Source organism: Procambarus clarkii, chromosome 48, assembly GCF_040958095.1.
Source record: "Procambarus clarkii isolate CNS0578487 chromosome 48, FALCON_Pclarkii_2.0, whole genome shotgun sequence".
In the NCBI taxonomy this organism is placed as follows: Eukaryota; Metazoa; Arthropoda; class Malacostraca; order Decapoda; family Cambaridae; genus Procambarus; species Procambarus clarkii.
The window spans coordinates 33,551,122-33,567,286 of NC_091197.1; the positions used below are offsets into that span (position 1 = coordinate 33,551,122).

Below are 16,165 nucleotides of genomic sequence, written 5' to 3' on the forward strand. Positions count from 1 at the left end.
ATCATACTATCATGCAAGAGGAGCCACACATCTATGGATCATCCAATAAAATCAACAGACTTCTAGATGTTACTACTGCTCGGCTTAGACTCGGTTTCAAGTATCTCTGGGAATTCTCATTATCTGCTGATGTAGACCTGACCAAATGTAAACTGTGTCAACAAAATTATTCGCACACCCTCCGTCACTATGTGATGGAGTGCGAAAAGATACGTGAATTTAGAGACAATTCTATAACCAATGTTCCAGCGATGTGTAAATATTTCATTCAAAATGATCTGCTACCAGAAATTTTAGCCAAATATCCCCAGTTTGCTAACTGTAGGTAGTAACTGAGTGATTGTAACCTATCCACCGCTGCCCACTGGATGGGGGGCGGTGTGCAGGACAAACATAAATTGTGACACTAGCTCTCCACATATGTCAGTTGCTTAATTTAGAACCTGTACTTGAGGTCGATCTCGAACCCATTGTTGATGTGATGACTTATATTGAATTTTGTAACTAGCTCATCAAGATTGTAACTTGCTTAGCTAAATGAATTATGGGGTTCAGTCCCTGAGCCCATTATGTGCCTCTGTAACCCTTTCCACTACCGCCCACAAGATGGGTATGGGGTGCATAATAAATGAACTAAACTAAAAAAAACTTTCTTTATTATGCACCCCATACCCATCCCGTGGGCGGTGGTGTAAAGGATTACAGAGGCACATAATTGGTTCAGGAACTAAACCCTCTAGTTCGTTTAGCTAAGCAAATAACAACCTTTTGACGCTAGTTACAAAATTATTAATGTTATATATACATGTACACATACTCATGCATACATGTACATATATATATATATATATATATATATATATATATATATATATATATATATATATATATATATATATATATATATATATATATATATATATATATATATATACATATACATATTTAATCACCCACTCAAATACACTCATCAATAATCTTTTGTGTCACAAATGATCAAGAAGAGGCTCACAACAGTCACTATAGAAGGCACGTTACATCTATAGTGAGTCACACAGTTACTAGTCTTGCTCCACACCCACCCAACTGGGCGGCAGCTTTACAGTCATTTATTTATTTATTTATTTATTTATTTATTTATTTATTTATTTATTTATTTATATATATACAAGAAGGTACAATGGGTTTGTGAGAATACATTGGATAGTACAGTATTTACAATCTTGTAAAGCCACTAGTACGCGCAGCGTTTCGGGCAGGTCCTTAATCTAACAGATAATTTTAAGTAGGTAATTTCTATCAGAATTGATAAATGATAACAAATACATTGCAAGAGAAAAATGAGATGAGAGAGCTTAGTAAGTATATTAAAGCACATTGTTATATGTATATGTCTCTGTAATTAACTTGAACGTTAGATCCCTAGGTAAACACTTCGATGATGTTAGTGCCTTGATTGAAACTATTGACTACAAATTCTCTTTTATTATACTTACTGAAACGTGGTTAAATGAGGATACTACTCAACTCTTTAACATGCCTAACTACTCGGCAATTCACAACTGTCGACCAATTCAGAGAGGTGGTGGCACTGCTCTTTACTACCACCAAGAACTAACATGCTTAAAAGTAATTAGAACTAGAGACTGCTATGGGGAGTATATCTTCGCCAGCTTCAGAGTCTAGGGTGCCGAGTCTATCCTGTCTGTGGGTGCAGTTTATAGAATTCCTAACACTGATGTGTCCGAATTAAACTCAAACCTTAGAAATCTAATACTCGATAACAGACTGAACAAAAACCATCTAATTATCGCAGGGGACTTTAATATTGACCTCTGCGAGCCTGAACACCCTACTGCTGTTAGCTTCCTCAACTGTATGAATTCCTGCTTCTTCATACCCTTAATCACTAGACCAACTAGAATCACTGATAGTACTGCCACGACTCTAGATCACATCTGGACAAACATAACCTCTCCGCTTACTTCAGGTATAATCACCGATAGCACTACAGACCATTACCCCACATTTCTCTTAACTAACATTAACAAACCACCTCTAGAGTCAAGGGAGTTAAGCTTTAGGCTGCACAATGAAACTCCTATAGACAATTTTATAACTGCTGCTGATAATGTCAACTGGGAGTCAGAGTTAGGTAACATAGTGGACATCAACCTAGCAGTGCAATCTTTTCTTCAAACAACTCTTAGCCTTTATAACACCCACTGTCCTATGCTTACAAAACAAGTCACAACCAAAAGGCTTAACAATCCCTGGCTTACAAAGGGAATACTTAAATCCATTAATAAAAAACACGACCTTGAGAAGAAGTATAGGTTAGGAATTGTCTCCAAAGAATTCTCAAAGAATTACTCATTATTGCTATCTAAGATAATTAGACGAGCCAAAACTAAATACTATGAAGATAAATTTACCCAAATAAAGAGCAACATTAAACAAACTTGGAGTACAATTTCACAAATATTGGGATCAAAGAAGTCTTTAAATAACAAACCGACTCTACTGTCTAATAACGATGGTCAGCTTTCAGCCTCTGATTCTGCTAATGAGTTCAATAGGTTCTTCTCTTCCATTGGTTCATCCCTTGCTAATGATATTCCATCTTCCAGTACTGACATTAAGGACTATCTTACAGGTAACTATCCACAGTCTCTGTACCTAAAGCCTATTAACTCCACTGACGTCAATGAGATAATCCTTTCCCTTAAAACCAAGTCTGGTGCCCTTGAGGAGATACCAACTTTAATCTACAAAAAAGCCTCCAGATCTTTAGCCCCTGCTATTGCTTTGCTCTTCAACAAGTCACTTGAACTCCAAACCTTTCCAGATATTCTAAAAAAAGCGAGAGTAACGCCTGTCCACAAATGTGGTAATCTCACAGATGTTAACAACTACAGACCTATATCAATCCTGCCAAACTTGTCAAAAATATTTGAAAAACTAATCTATAAGCAGCTTTACTCATATCTAGCCAAACTCAATATACTTAGCCCTTGCCAATATGGCTTCAGGCCCATAAAAAGCACTAACGATGCACTTATTAGTATGCTTAACTCGATTCATACAGCTCTTGATAAAAATGAGTTCCCTGTTGGGTTATTTGTGGACCTGCGTAAAGCTTTTGACACTGTCAACCACCAAAACCTTCTTCCTAAATTACATCATTATGGAGTCAGAGGACACTCCCTACAATACCTCAAATCCTACCTTACTGACAGGCTCCAATATGTTTCTGTGAATAATTCAATTTCTCCCACCCTACCCATCAACATTGGTGTTCCTCAGGGCAGCATACTTGGCCCTCTCCTCTTTCTCATCTACATTAATGACCTTCCAAATGCCTCCCAATACCTCAAACCAATTCTATTTGCTGACGACACAACCTTCATTTACTCCAGTCCTGACCCCCTTGCTCTAAATGCCACAGTAAATACTGAGCTAAATAAAGTCCATCTTTGGCTAACTGCCAACAAACTCACCCTTAACATTGACAAAACTTTCTATATTCTGTTTGGCAATAAATCCTCTAATCAAATAAATCTCAAAATAAACAATACCCAAATTTGTAACAAATTAGATGGCAAATTCCTTGGCATTCTCATTGACCACAAGCTGAATTTCCAGGGACACATTCTAAACATATCAAAACAAGTTTCAAAAACTGTGGGCATTCTTTCTAAGATCAGATATTATGTACCACGCCCTGCCCTGGTGACTCTCTATTACTCCATTATCTATCCATATCTCAACTATGGTATTTGTGCTTGGGGCTCTACTACCCAAAATCACTTACGTCCTCTAATTACTCAACACAAAGCTGCTATTAGGACAATATCCAACTCTGGCCCCAGACATCACTCGGTACCCCTACTCAAATCTCTGAATATGTTAGACATTAAGTCACTGCACATTCTCTCATGTGTATTATACATATATAAAACGCTGAACTGTAATGCCAATCCTGACCTCAAAAGCAGGTAAACTCAAATATTCACAATATATTTGACAGAACGATTTAATACTAAGTGAAAATAAGTACAATTCCCAACTGCTATGAATAGTACATAATTGCACTTATTAGTCTTCTTACATTTACCACCCCATTTTTGGAGGCCGGGCTGCCTTAAGAACATTGTGCGAGCAGCCTATGCTACACTGTCTAACTTCAGAATTGCTCTTAAATACATGGATGGAGAAATGCTAAAGAAATTGTTCATGACTTTTGTTAGGCCAAAGCTAGAATATGCAGCTGTTGTGTGGTGCCCATATCTTAAGAAGCACATCAACAAACTGGAAAAGGTGCAAAGACACGCTACGAAGTGGCTCCCAGAACTGAAGGGCAAGAGCTACGAGGAGAGGTTGGAAGCATTGAACATGCCAAAACTAGAAGACAGAAGAAAAAGAGGTGATATGATCACTACATACAAAGTAGTAACAGGAATTGATAAAATCGACAGGGAGGATTTCCTGAGACCTGGCACTTCAAGAACAAGAGGTCATAGATATAAACTAGCTAAACACAGATGCCGAAGAAATATAAGAAAATTCACATTCGCAAATAGAGTGGTAGACGGTTGGAACAAGTTAGGTGAGAAGGTGGTGGAGGCCAAGACCGTCAGTAGTTTCAAAGCATTATATGACAAAGAGTGCTGGGAAGACGGGACACCACGAGCGTAGCTCTCATCCTGTAACTACACTTAGGTAATTACACCCACACACCCACACACACACACACACACACACACACACACACACACACACACACACACACACACACACACACACACACACACACACACACAGGAAGCAGCCCGGAGCAGCTGCCTAACTCCCAGGTACCTCTTTAGTGTACGTGTTTAAATTGTCATACCATTCTCTAGTACAACAATTTTTAGCCTTAAGTAGAGCATACGTCAGAATGCGACGTTCTATTGGGAGGACAGGTTAGTGAATGAGAAAGTGAGCGAGAGTGAGTATAAGGGTGCGCATGCGCAGGAGTAGAGTGCGAGGGATAAGATACCTTAAGTTGCACCAGACCATCAGTGCCGCGCTAGAGGTCGTAAGGGGAGGACTGCCGCTCACGCTCACAACACTCTCCCACACACCCCCTACACACTACGCCAATATGTAAGTTCGCTTCTTCCCTCCCTAAACCCCCATATATATACACACCAAGCTATACCAATAATATCTTAACATTAAACACATTACCCCCAAACAACATATCGTATATAAGGATAACATAGAGTTTCTTGATGAAAATTATCGCCAGGAATAAGGTGGTATGTTCCCCGCTTGTTATTCTATCACTATGGTTATATTCTGCACGGGTATACCCGCTGAGTACACACTCCTTACCCGAGTTTACCTGCCAGCCCCTGACTCTAGTGGCCCCGACCAGCACAGGAAGCCGGCGGCTTGTCAATTCCTGCCATTTACCGTCCGGAATATGATCAAATCCATTAATTTAACATATTATTACCATTATATCTGTCAATAGTTGTAATATATTGAGCCCAGCCTCCTAGAACGGCAGTACTTATAGTACCCCTGGCAGAAAGTACCAATATGTAGTGATGGACCACCAGAAAGTACCAATATGTAGTGGTGGACCACCAGAAAGTACCAATATGTAGTGGTGGACCACCAGAAAGTACCAATATGTAGTGATGGACCACCAGAAAGTACCAATATGTAGTGTTGGACCACCAGAAAGTACCAATATGTAGTGATGGACCACCAGAAAGTACCAATATGTAGGGGTGGACCACCAGAAAGTACCAATATGTAGTGATGGACCAGCAGAAAGTACCAATATATAGGGGTGAAAGTACCAATATGTAGTGATGGCCCAGCAGAAAGTACCAATATGTGGTGATGGACCAGCAGAAAGTACCAATATGTAGTGATGGACCACTTGAAAGTACCAATATGTAGTGATGGCCCAGCAGAAAGTACCAATATGTGGTGATGGACCAGCAGAAAGTACCAATATGTAGTGATGGACCACAAGAAAGTACCAATATGTAGTGGTGGACCATCAGAAAGTACCAATATGTAGTGATGGACCACTAGAAAGTACCAATATGTAGTGATGGACCTCCAGAAAGTACCAATATGTAGTGATGGACCTCCAGAAAGTACCAATATGTAGTGATGGATCACTAGAAAGTACCAATATGTAGTGATGGACCTCCAGAAAGTACCAATATGTAGTGGTGGACCACCAGAAAGTACCAATATGTAGTGATGGACCACCAGAAAGTACCAATATGTAGTGATGGACCTCCAGAAAGTACCAATATGTAGTGATGGACCTCCAGAAAGTACCAATATGTAGTGATGGACCACCAGAAAGTACCAATATGTAGTGATGGACCGCCAGAAAGTACCAATATGTGGTGATGGACCACCAGAAAGTACCAATATGTAGTGATGGACCACTAGAAAGTACCAATATGTGGTGATGGACCACCAGAAAGTACCAATATGTAGTGATGGACCACCAGAAAGTACCAATATGTGGTGATGGACCATCAGAAAATACCAATATGTGGTGATGGACCATCAGAAAATACCAATATGTAGTGATGGACCATCAGAAAATACCAATATGTAGTGATGGACCACCAGAAAGTACCAATATGTAGTGATGGACCACCAGAAAGTACCAATATGTAGTGATGGACCACTAGAAAGTACAAATATGTAGTGATGGACCGCCAGAAAGTACCAATATGTAGTGATGGACCACCAGAAAGTACCAATATGTGGTGATGGACCATCAGAAAATACCAATATGTAGTGATGGACCAACAGAAAGTACCAATATGTAGTGATGGACCAGCAGAAAGTACCAATATGTAGTGATGAACCGCCAGAAAGTACCAATATGTAGTGATGGACCACCAGAAAGTACCAATATGTAGTGATGGACCACCAGAAAGTACCAATATTTAGGGGTGGACCACCAGAAAGTACCAATATGTAGTGATGGACCAGCAGAAAGTACCAATATATAGGGGTGGACCACTAGAAAGTACCAATATGTAGTGATGGCCCAGCAGAAAGTACCAATATGTGGTGATGGACCAGCAGAAAGTACCAATATGTAGTGATGGACCACTTGAAAGTACCAATATGTAGTGATGGCCCAGCAGAAAGTACCAATATGTGGTGATGGACCAGCAGAAAGTACCAATATGTAGTGATGGACCACTAGAAAGTACCAATATGTAGTGGTGGACCATCAGAAAGTACCAATATGTAGTGATGGACCACTAGAAAGTACCAATATGTAGTGATGGACCACCAGAAAGTACCAATATGTAGTGATGGACCACCAGAAAGTACCAATATGTGGTGATGGACCACCAGAAAGTACCAATATGTAGTGATGGACCACCAGAAAGTACCAATATGTGGTGATGGACCACCAGAAAGTACCAATATGTAGTGATGGACCACTAGAAAGTACCAATATGTGGTGATGGACCACCAGAAAGTACCAATATGTGGTGATGGACCACCAGAAAGTACCAATATGTAGTGATGGACCACCAGAAAGTACCAATATGTAGTGATGGACCTCCAGAAAGTACCAATATGTAGTGATGGACCACCAGAAAGAACCAATATGTAGTGATGGACCACCAGAAAGTACCAATATGTAGTGATAGACCACCAGAAAGTACCAATATGTAGTGATGGACCTTCAGAAAGTACCAATATGTGGTGATGGACCACCAGAAAGTACCAATATGTAGTGATGGACCACCAGAAAGTACCAATATGTAGTGATGGACCGCCAGAAAGTACCAATATGTGGTGATGGACCACCAGAAAGTACCAATATGTAGTGATGGACCACCAGAAAGTACCAATATGTAGTGATGGACCACCAGAAAGTACCAATATGTAGTGATGGACCTTCAGAAAGTACCAATATGTGGTGATGGACCACCAGAAAGTACCAATATGTAGTGATGGACCACCAGAAAGTACCAATATGTAGTGATGGACCACCAGAAAGTACCAATATGTAGTGATGGACCTTCAGAAAGTACCAATATGTGGTGATGGACCACCAGAAAGTACCAATATGTAGTGATGGACCATCAGAAAGTACCAATATGTAGTGATGGACCTTCAGAAAGTACCAATATGTAGTGATGGACCACCAGAAAGTACCAATATGTAGTGATGGACCACCAGAAAGTACCAATATGTAGTGATGGACCACCAGAAAGTACCAATATGTAGTGATGGACCACCAGAAAGTACCAATATGTAGTGATGGACCTTAAGAAAATACCAATATGTAGTGATGGACCTTCAGAAAGTACCAATATATAGTGATGGACCGCCAGAAAGTACCAATATGTAGTGATAGACCACCAGAAATTACCCCCGTGTTGTAGTTTACACCCGTGGTACCTATTTACTGCTAGGTGAACAGTTGTATTAGGTGAAAGGAAGCAATGCCCAAACGTCTCTGTCCTGGCGCGGGACTCGTGAGAGTTGTGAGCCGGCAGCGGCGCCCACTGCGACACGGAGCCGGCAGGGTCGGGACTAGGCTGGTCCACTGGAGCGAGTCAATGGTTGCCATGATCAACTGAGCTGTTGTTGGTGTTCCCCAGCACCGCTCGACCCTCCTGCCCCCCCCCCCTTCCTCCGGACCAATTAGTCAGCTCTGAGCCTGATGCCACAGGTACTTCTCCCAGTGTGCTTGCGAGTACTCAGAGCACTGGTTCGAGTCCTCATCACGGCTCCTACTGTCCATGGGTAGTGGGGCACCTCTGCTGGCACTGGACGCCTCTGCTGGCACTGGACGCCTCTGCTGGCACTGGACGCGTCTGCTGGCACTGGACGCCTCTGCTGGCACTGGACGCCTCTGCTGGCACTGGACGCCTCTGCTGGCACTGGGTGCCTCTACTGACACTGGACGCCTCTGCTGGCACTGGGTGCCTCTGCTGGCACTGGACGCCTCTGCTGGCACTGGACGCCTCTGCTGGCACTGGGTGCCTCTGCTGGCACTGGACGCCTCAGCTGGCACTGGGTGCCTTTGCTGGCACTGGGTGCCTCTGCTGGCACTGGACGCCTCTGCTGGCACTGGACGCCTCTGCCGGCACTGGACGCCTCTGCTGGCACTGAGTGCCTCTGCTGGCACTGGGTGCCTCTGCTGGCACTGGACGCCTCTGCTGGCACTGGACGCCTTTGCTGGCACTGGGTGCCTCTGCTGGCACTGGACGCCTCTGCTGGCACTGGCCGCCTCTGCTGGCACTGGGTGCCTCTGCTGGCACTGAACGCCTCTGCTGGCACTGGACGCCTCTGCTGGCACTGGGTGCCTCTACTGGAACTGGACGCCTCTGCTGGCATTGGGTGCCTCTGCTGGCACTGGACGCCTCTGCTGGCACTGGACGCCTCTGCTGGCACTGGTCGCCTCTGCTGGCACTGGACGCCTCTGCTGGCACTGGGTGCCTCTGCTGGCACTGGGTGCCTCTGCTGGCACTGGACGCCTCTGCTGGCACTGGACGCCTCTGCTGGCACTGGGTGCCTCTGCTGGCACTGGACGCCTCTGCTGGCACTGGACGCCTCTGCTGGCACTGGGTGCCTCTGCTGGCACTGGGTGCCTCTGCTGGCACTGGGTGCCTCTGCTGGCAATGGGTGCCTCTGCTGGCACTGGACGCCTCTGCTGGTACTGGGTGCCTCTGCTGGCACTGGACGCCTCTGCTGGCACTGGGTGCCTCTGCTGGCACTGGGTGCCTCTGCTGGCACTGGGTGCCTCTGCTGGCACTGGACGCCTCTGCTGGCACTGGGTGCCTCTGCTGGCACTGGGTGCCTTTGTTGGCACTGGACGCCTCTGCTGGCACTGGGTGCCTCTGCTGGCACTGGACGCCTCTGCTGGCACTGGACGCCTCTGCTGGCACTGGACGCCTCTGCTGGCATTGGGTGCCTCTACTGGCACTGGACGCCTCTGCTGGCACTGGGTGCCTCTGTTGGCACTGGACGCCTCTGCTGGCACTGGACGCCTCTGCTGGCATTGGACGCCTCTGCAGGGACTGGGTGCCTCTGCTGGCACTGGGTGCCTCTGCTGGCACTGGGTGCCTCTGCTGGCACTGGACGCCTCTGCTGGCACTGGACGCCTCTGCTGGCACTGGACGCCTCTGCTGGCACTGGGTGCTTCTGCTGGCACTGGACGCCTCTGCTGGCACTGGACGCCTCTGCTGGCACTGGGTGCCTCTGCTGGCACTGGACGCCTCTGCTGGCACTGGACGCCTCTGCTGGCACTGGGTGCCTCTGCTGGCACTGGACGCCTCTGCTGGCACTGGGTGCCTCTGCTGGCACTTAACGCCTCTGCTGGCACTGGGTGCCTCTGCTGGCACTGGACGCCTCTGCTGGCACTGGACGCCTCTGCTGGCACTGGGTACCTCTGCTGGCACTGGACGCCTCTGCTGGCACTGGACGCCTCTGCTGGCACTGGACGCCTCTGCTGGCACTGGGTGTCTCTGCTGGCACTGGGTGCCTCTGCTGGCATTGGACGCCTCTGCTGGCACTGGACGCCTCTGCTGGCTCTGGGTGCCTCTGCTGGCACTGGACGCCTCTGCTGGCACTGGACGCCTCTGCTGGCACTGGACGCCTCTGCTGGCACTGGACGCCTCTGCTGGCACTGGGTGCCTCTGCTGGCACTGGGTGCCTCTGCTGGCACTGGACGCCTCTGCTGGCACTGGACGCCTCTGCTGGCACTGGGTGCCTCTGCTGGCACTGGACGCCTCTGCTGGCACTGGACGCCTCTGCTGGCACTGGGTGCCTCTGCTGGCACTGGACGCCTCTGCTGGCACTGGACGCCTCTGCTGGCACTGGGTGCCTCTGCTGGCACTGGGTGCCTTTACTGGCACTGGACGCCTCTGCTGGCACTGGACGCCTCTGCTGGCACTGGACGCCTCTGCTGGCACTGGGTGCCTCTGCTGGCACTGGGTGCCTCTGCTGGCACTGGACGCCTCTGCTGGCACTGGGTGCCTCTGCTGCCACTGGACGCCTCTGCTGGCACTGGACGCCTCTGCTGGCACTGAAAGCCTATGTTGGCACTGGGTGCCTCTGCTGGCACTGGACGCCTCTGCTCGCACTGGGTGCCTCTGCTGGCACTGGACGCCTCTGCTGGCACTGGACGCCTCTGCTGGCAATGGACGCCTCTGCTGGCACTGGCCTCCTCTGCTGGCACTGGACGCCTCTGCTGGCACTGGACGCCTCTGCTGGCACTGGGTGCCTCTGCTGGCACTGGACGCATCTGCTGGCACTGGACGCCTCTGCTGGCACTGGACGCCTCTGCTGGCACTGGACGCCTCTGCTGGCACTGGACGCCTCTGCTGGCACTGGGTGCCTCTGCTGGCACTGGACGCCTCTGCTGGCACTGGACGCCTCTGCTGGCACTGGACGCCTCTGCTGGCACTGGGTGCCTCTGCTGGCACTGGACGCCTCTGCTGGCACTGGGTACCTCTGCTGGCACTGGACGCCTCTGCAGGCACTGGGTGCCTCTGCTGGCACAGGACGCCTCTGCTGGCACTGGACGCCTCTGCTGGCACTGGACGCCTCTGCTGGCACTGGGTGCCTCTGCTGGCACTGGGTGCCTCTGCTGGCACTGGACGCCTCTGCTGGCACTGGACGCCTCTGCTGGCACTGGGTGCCTCTGCTGGCACTGGACGCCTCTGCTGGCACTGGACGCCTCTGCTGGCACGTTGTGCCTCTGCTGGCACTGGACGCCTCTGCTGGCACTGGACGCCTTTGCTGGCACTCGGTGCCTCTGCTGGCACTGGGTACCTTTGCTGGCACTGGACGCCTCTGCTGGCACTGGGTGCCTCTGCTGGCACTGGACGCCTCTGCTGGCACTGGACGCCTCTGCTGGCACTGGGTGCCTCTGCTGGCACTGGACGCCTCTGCTGGCACTGGACGCCTCTGCTGGCACTGGACGCCTCTGCTGGCACTGGGTGCCTCTGCTGGCACTGGGTGCCTCTGCTGGCACTGGGTGCCTCTGCTGGCACTGGACGCCTCTGCTGGCACTGGGTCCCTCTGCTGGCACTGGACGCCTCTGCTGGCACTGGGTGCCTCTGCTGGCACTGGACGCCTCTGCTGGCACTGGACGCCTCTGCTGGCACTGGGTGCCTCTGCTGGCACTGGTTGCCTCTGCTGGCACTGGGTGCCTCTGCTGGCACTGGACGCCTCTGCTGGCACTGGGTGCCTCTGCTGGCACTGGACGCCGCTGCTGGCACTGGGTGCCTCTGCTGGCACTGGACGCCTCTGCTGGCACTGGACGCCTCTGCTGGCACTGGGTGCCTCTGCTGGCACTGGGTGCCTCTGCTGGCACTGGACGCCTCTGCTGGCACTGGGTGCCTCTGCTGGCACTGGACGCCTCTGCTGGCACTGGGTGCCTCTGCTGGCACTGGACGCCTCTGCTGGCACTGGACGCCTCTGCTGGCACTGGGTGCCTCTGCTGGCACTGGACGCCTCTGCTGGCACTGGGTACCTCTGCTGGCACTGGACGCCTCTGCTGGCACTGGTCGCCTCTGCTGGCACTGGACGCCTCTGCTGGCACTGGGTGCCTCTGCTGGCACTGGGTGCCTCTGCTGGCACTGGACGCCTCTGCTGGCACTAGACGCCGCTGCTGGCACTGGGTGCCTCTGCTGGCACTGGACGCCTCTGCTGGCACTGGACGCCTCTGCTGGTACTGGGTGCCTCTGCTGGCACTGGACGCCTCTGCTGGCACTGGGTGCCTCTGCTGGCACTGGGTGCCTCTGCTGGCACTGGGTGCCTCTGCTGGCGCTGGACGCCTCTGCTGGCACTGGGTGCCTCTGCTGGCACTGGGTGCCTTTGTTGGCACTGGACGCCTCTGCTGGCACTGGGTGCCTCTGCTGGCACTGGACGCCTCTGCTGGCACTGGACGCCTCTGCTGGCACTGGACGCCTCTGCTGGCACTGGGTGCCTCTACTGGCACTGGACGCCTCTGCTGGCACTGGGTGCCTCTGTTGTCACTGGACGCCTCTGCTGGCACTGGACGCCTCTGCTGGCATTGGACGCCTCTGCAGGGACTGGGTGCCTCTGCTGGCACTGGGTGCCTCTGCTGGCACTGGGTGCCTCTGCTGGCACTGGACGCCTCTGCTGGCACTGGACGCCTCTGCTGGCACTGGACGCCTCTGCTGGCACTGGGTGCTTCTGCTGGCACTGGACGCCTCTGCTGGCACTGGACGCCTCTGCTGGCACTGGGTGCCTCTGCTGGCACTGGACGCCTCTGCTGGCACTGGACGCCTCTGCTGGCACTGGGTGCCTCTGCTGGCACTGGACGCCTCTGCTGGCACTGGGTGCCTCTGCTGGCACTTAACGCCTCTGCTGGCACTGGGTGCCTCTGCTGGCACTGGACGCCTCTGCTGGCACTGGACGCCTCTGCTGGCACTGGGTACCTCTGCTGGCACTGGACGCCTCTGCTGGCACTGGACGCCTCTGCTGGCACTGGACGCCTCTGCTGGCACTGGGTGCCTCTGCTGGCACTGGGTGCCTCTGCTGGCATTGGACGCCTCTGCTGGCACTGGACGCCTCTGCTGGCTCTGGGTGCCTCTGCTGGCACTGGACGCCTCTGCTGGCACTGGACGCCTATGCTGGCACTGGACGCCTCTGCTGGCACTGGGTGCCTCTGCTGGCACTGGGTGACTCTGCTGGCACTGGACGCCTCTGCTGGCACTGGACGCCTCTGCTGGCACTGGGTGCCTCTGCTGGCACTGGACGCCTCTGCTGGCACTGGACGCCTCTGCTGGCACTGGGTGCCTCTGCTGGCACTGGACGCCTCTGCTGGCACTGGACGCCTCTGCTGGCATTGGACGCCTCTGCTGGCACTGGGTGCCTCTGCTGGCACTGGGTGCCTCTGCTGGCACTGGACGCCTCTGCTGGCACTGGGTGCCTCTGCTGGCACTGGACGCCTCTGCTGGCACTGGACGCCTCTGCTGGCACTGAAAGCCTATGTTGGCACTGGGTGCCTCTGCTGGCACTGGACGCCTCTGCTCGCACTGGGTGCCTCTGCTGGCACTGGACGCCTCTGCTGGCACTGGACGCCTCTGCTGGCAATGGACGCCTCTGCTGGCACTGGACTCCTCTGCTGGCACTGGACGCCTCTGCTGGCACTGGACGCCTCTGCTGGCACTGGGTGCCTCTGCTTTCACTGGTTGCCTCTGCTGGCACTGGGTGCCTCTGCTGGCACTGGACGCATCTGCTGGCACTGGACGCCTCTGCTGGCACTGGACGCCTCTGCTGGCACTGGACGCCTCTGCTGGCACTGGACGCCTCTGCTGGCACTGGACGCCTCTGCTGGCACTGGGTGCCTCTGCTGGCACTGGACGCCTCTGCTGGCACTGGACGCCTCTGCTGGCACTGGACGCCTCTGCTGGCACTGGGTGCCTCTGCTGGCACTGGACGCCTCTGCTGGCACTGGGTACCTCTGCTGGCACTGGACGCCTCTGCAGGCACTGGGTGCCTCTGCTGGCACAGGACGCCTCTGCTGGCACTGGACGCCTCTGCTGGCACTGGACGCCTCTGCTGGCACTGGGTGCCTCTGCTGGCACTGGGTGCCTCTGCTGGCACTGGACGCCTCTGCTGGCACTGGACGCCTCTGCTGGCACTGGGTGCCTCTGCTGGCACTGGACGCCTCTGCTGGCACTGGACGCCTCTGCTGGCACGTTGTGCCTCTGCTGGCACTGGACGCCTCTGCTGGCACTGGACGCCTTTGCTGGCACTCGGTGCCTCTGCTGGCACTGGGTACCTTTGCTGGCACTGGACGCCTCTGCTGGCACTGGGTGCCTCTGCTGGCACTGGACGCCTCTGCTGGCACTGGACGCCTCTGCTGGCACTGGGTGCCTCTGCTGGCACTGGACGCCTCTGCTGGCACTGGACGCCTCTGCTGGCACTGGACGCCTCTGCTGGCACTGGGTGCCTCTGCTGGCACTGGGTGCCTCTGCTGGCACTGGGTGCCTCTGCTGGCACTGGACGCTTCTGCTGGCACTGGGTGCCTCTGCTGACACTGGACGCCTCTGCTGGCACTGGGTGCCTCTGCTGGCACTGGACGCCTCTGCTGGCACTGGACGCCTCTGCTGGCACTGGGTGCCTCTGCTGGCACTGGTTGCCTCTGCTGGCACTGGGTGCCTCTGCTGGCACTGGACGCCTCTGCTGGCACTGGACGCCTCTGCTGGCACTGGGTGCCTCTGCTGGCACTGGACGCCGCTGCTGGCACTGGGTGCCTCTGCTGGCACTGGACGCCTCTGCTGGCACTGGACGCCTCTGCTGGCACTGGGTGCCTCTGCTGGCACTGGGTGCCTCTGCTGGCACTGGACGCCTCTGCTGGCACTGGGTGCCTCTGCTGGCACTGGACGCCTCTGCTGGCACTGGGTGCCTCTGCTGGCACTGGACGCCTCTGCTGGCACTGGACGCCTCTGCTGGCACTGGGTGCCTCTGCTGGCACTGGACGCCTCTGCTGGCACTGGGTACCTCTGCTGGCACTGGACGCCTCTGCTGGCACTGGTCGCCTCTGCTGGCACTGGACGCCTCTGCTGGCACTGGGTGCCTCTGCTGGCACTGGGTGCCTCTGCTGGCACTGGACGCCTCTGCTGGCACTGGACGCCGTTGCTGGCACTGAGTGCCTCTGCTGGCACTGGACGCCTCTGCTGGCACTGGACGCCTCTGCTGGCACTGGGTGCCTCTGCTGGCACTGGGTGCCTCTGCTGGCACTGGACGCCTCTGCTGGCACTGGGTGCCTCTGCTGGCACTGGACGCCTCTGCTGGCACTGGGTGCCTCTGCTGGCACTGGACGCCTCTGCTGGCACTGGACGCCTCTGCTGGCACTGGGTGCCTCTGCTGGCACTGGACGCCTCTGCTGGCACTGGGTACCTCTGCTGGCACTGGACTCCTCTGCTGGCACTGGTCGCCTCTGCTGGCACTGGACGCCTCTGCTGGCACTGGGTGCCTCTGCTGGCACTGGGTGCCTCTGCTGGCACTGGACGCCTCTGCTGGCACTGGACGCCTCTGCTGGCACTGGGTGCCTCTGCTGGCACTGGACGCCTCTGCTGGCACTGGACGCCTCTGCTGGCACTGGGTGCCTCTACTGGCACTG

The 16,165-nt window shown here is 52.9% G+C and overlaps 1 protein-coding gene across 2 annotated transcripts in view; it reads left to right on the top strand.

The window, feature by feature from the left end:
* LOC123764825 (putative leucine-rich repeat-containing protein DDB_G0290503) overlaps positions 1-16,165 on the top strand; it is a 210,886-nt gene that overhangs the window by 2,413 nt on the left and 192,308 nt on the right. Inside the window, exon 1 of one of the 2 annotated variants that reach the window (XM_045753014.2) lies at positions 5,075-5,148. The exons of the other annotated variant lie outside the window; for it this stretch is intronic. Within the exon in view, the coding sequence (XP_045608970.2) occupies positions 5,147-5,148 (2 nt within the window). The 5' untranslated portion in view covers positions 5,075-5,146. Of the gene's footprint in view, positions 1-5,074; positions 5,149-16,165 lie in introns of those variants that run through there. 2 annotated transcript variants of the gene reach the window in all.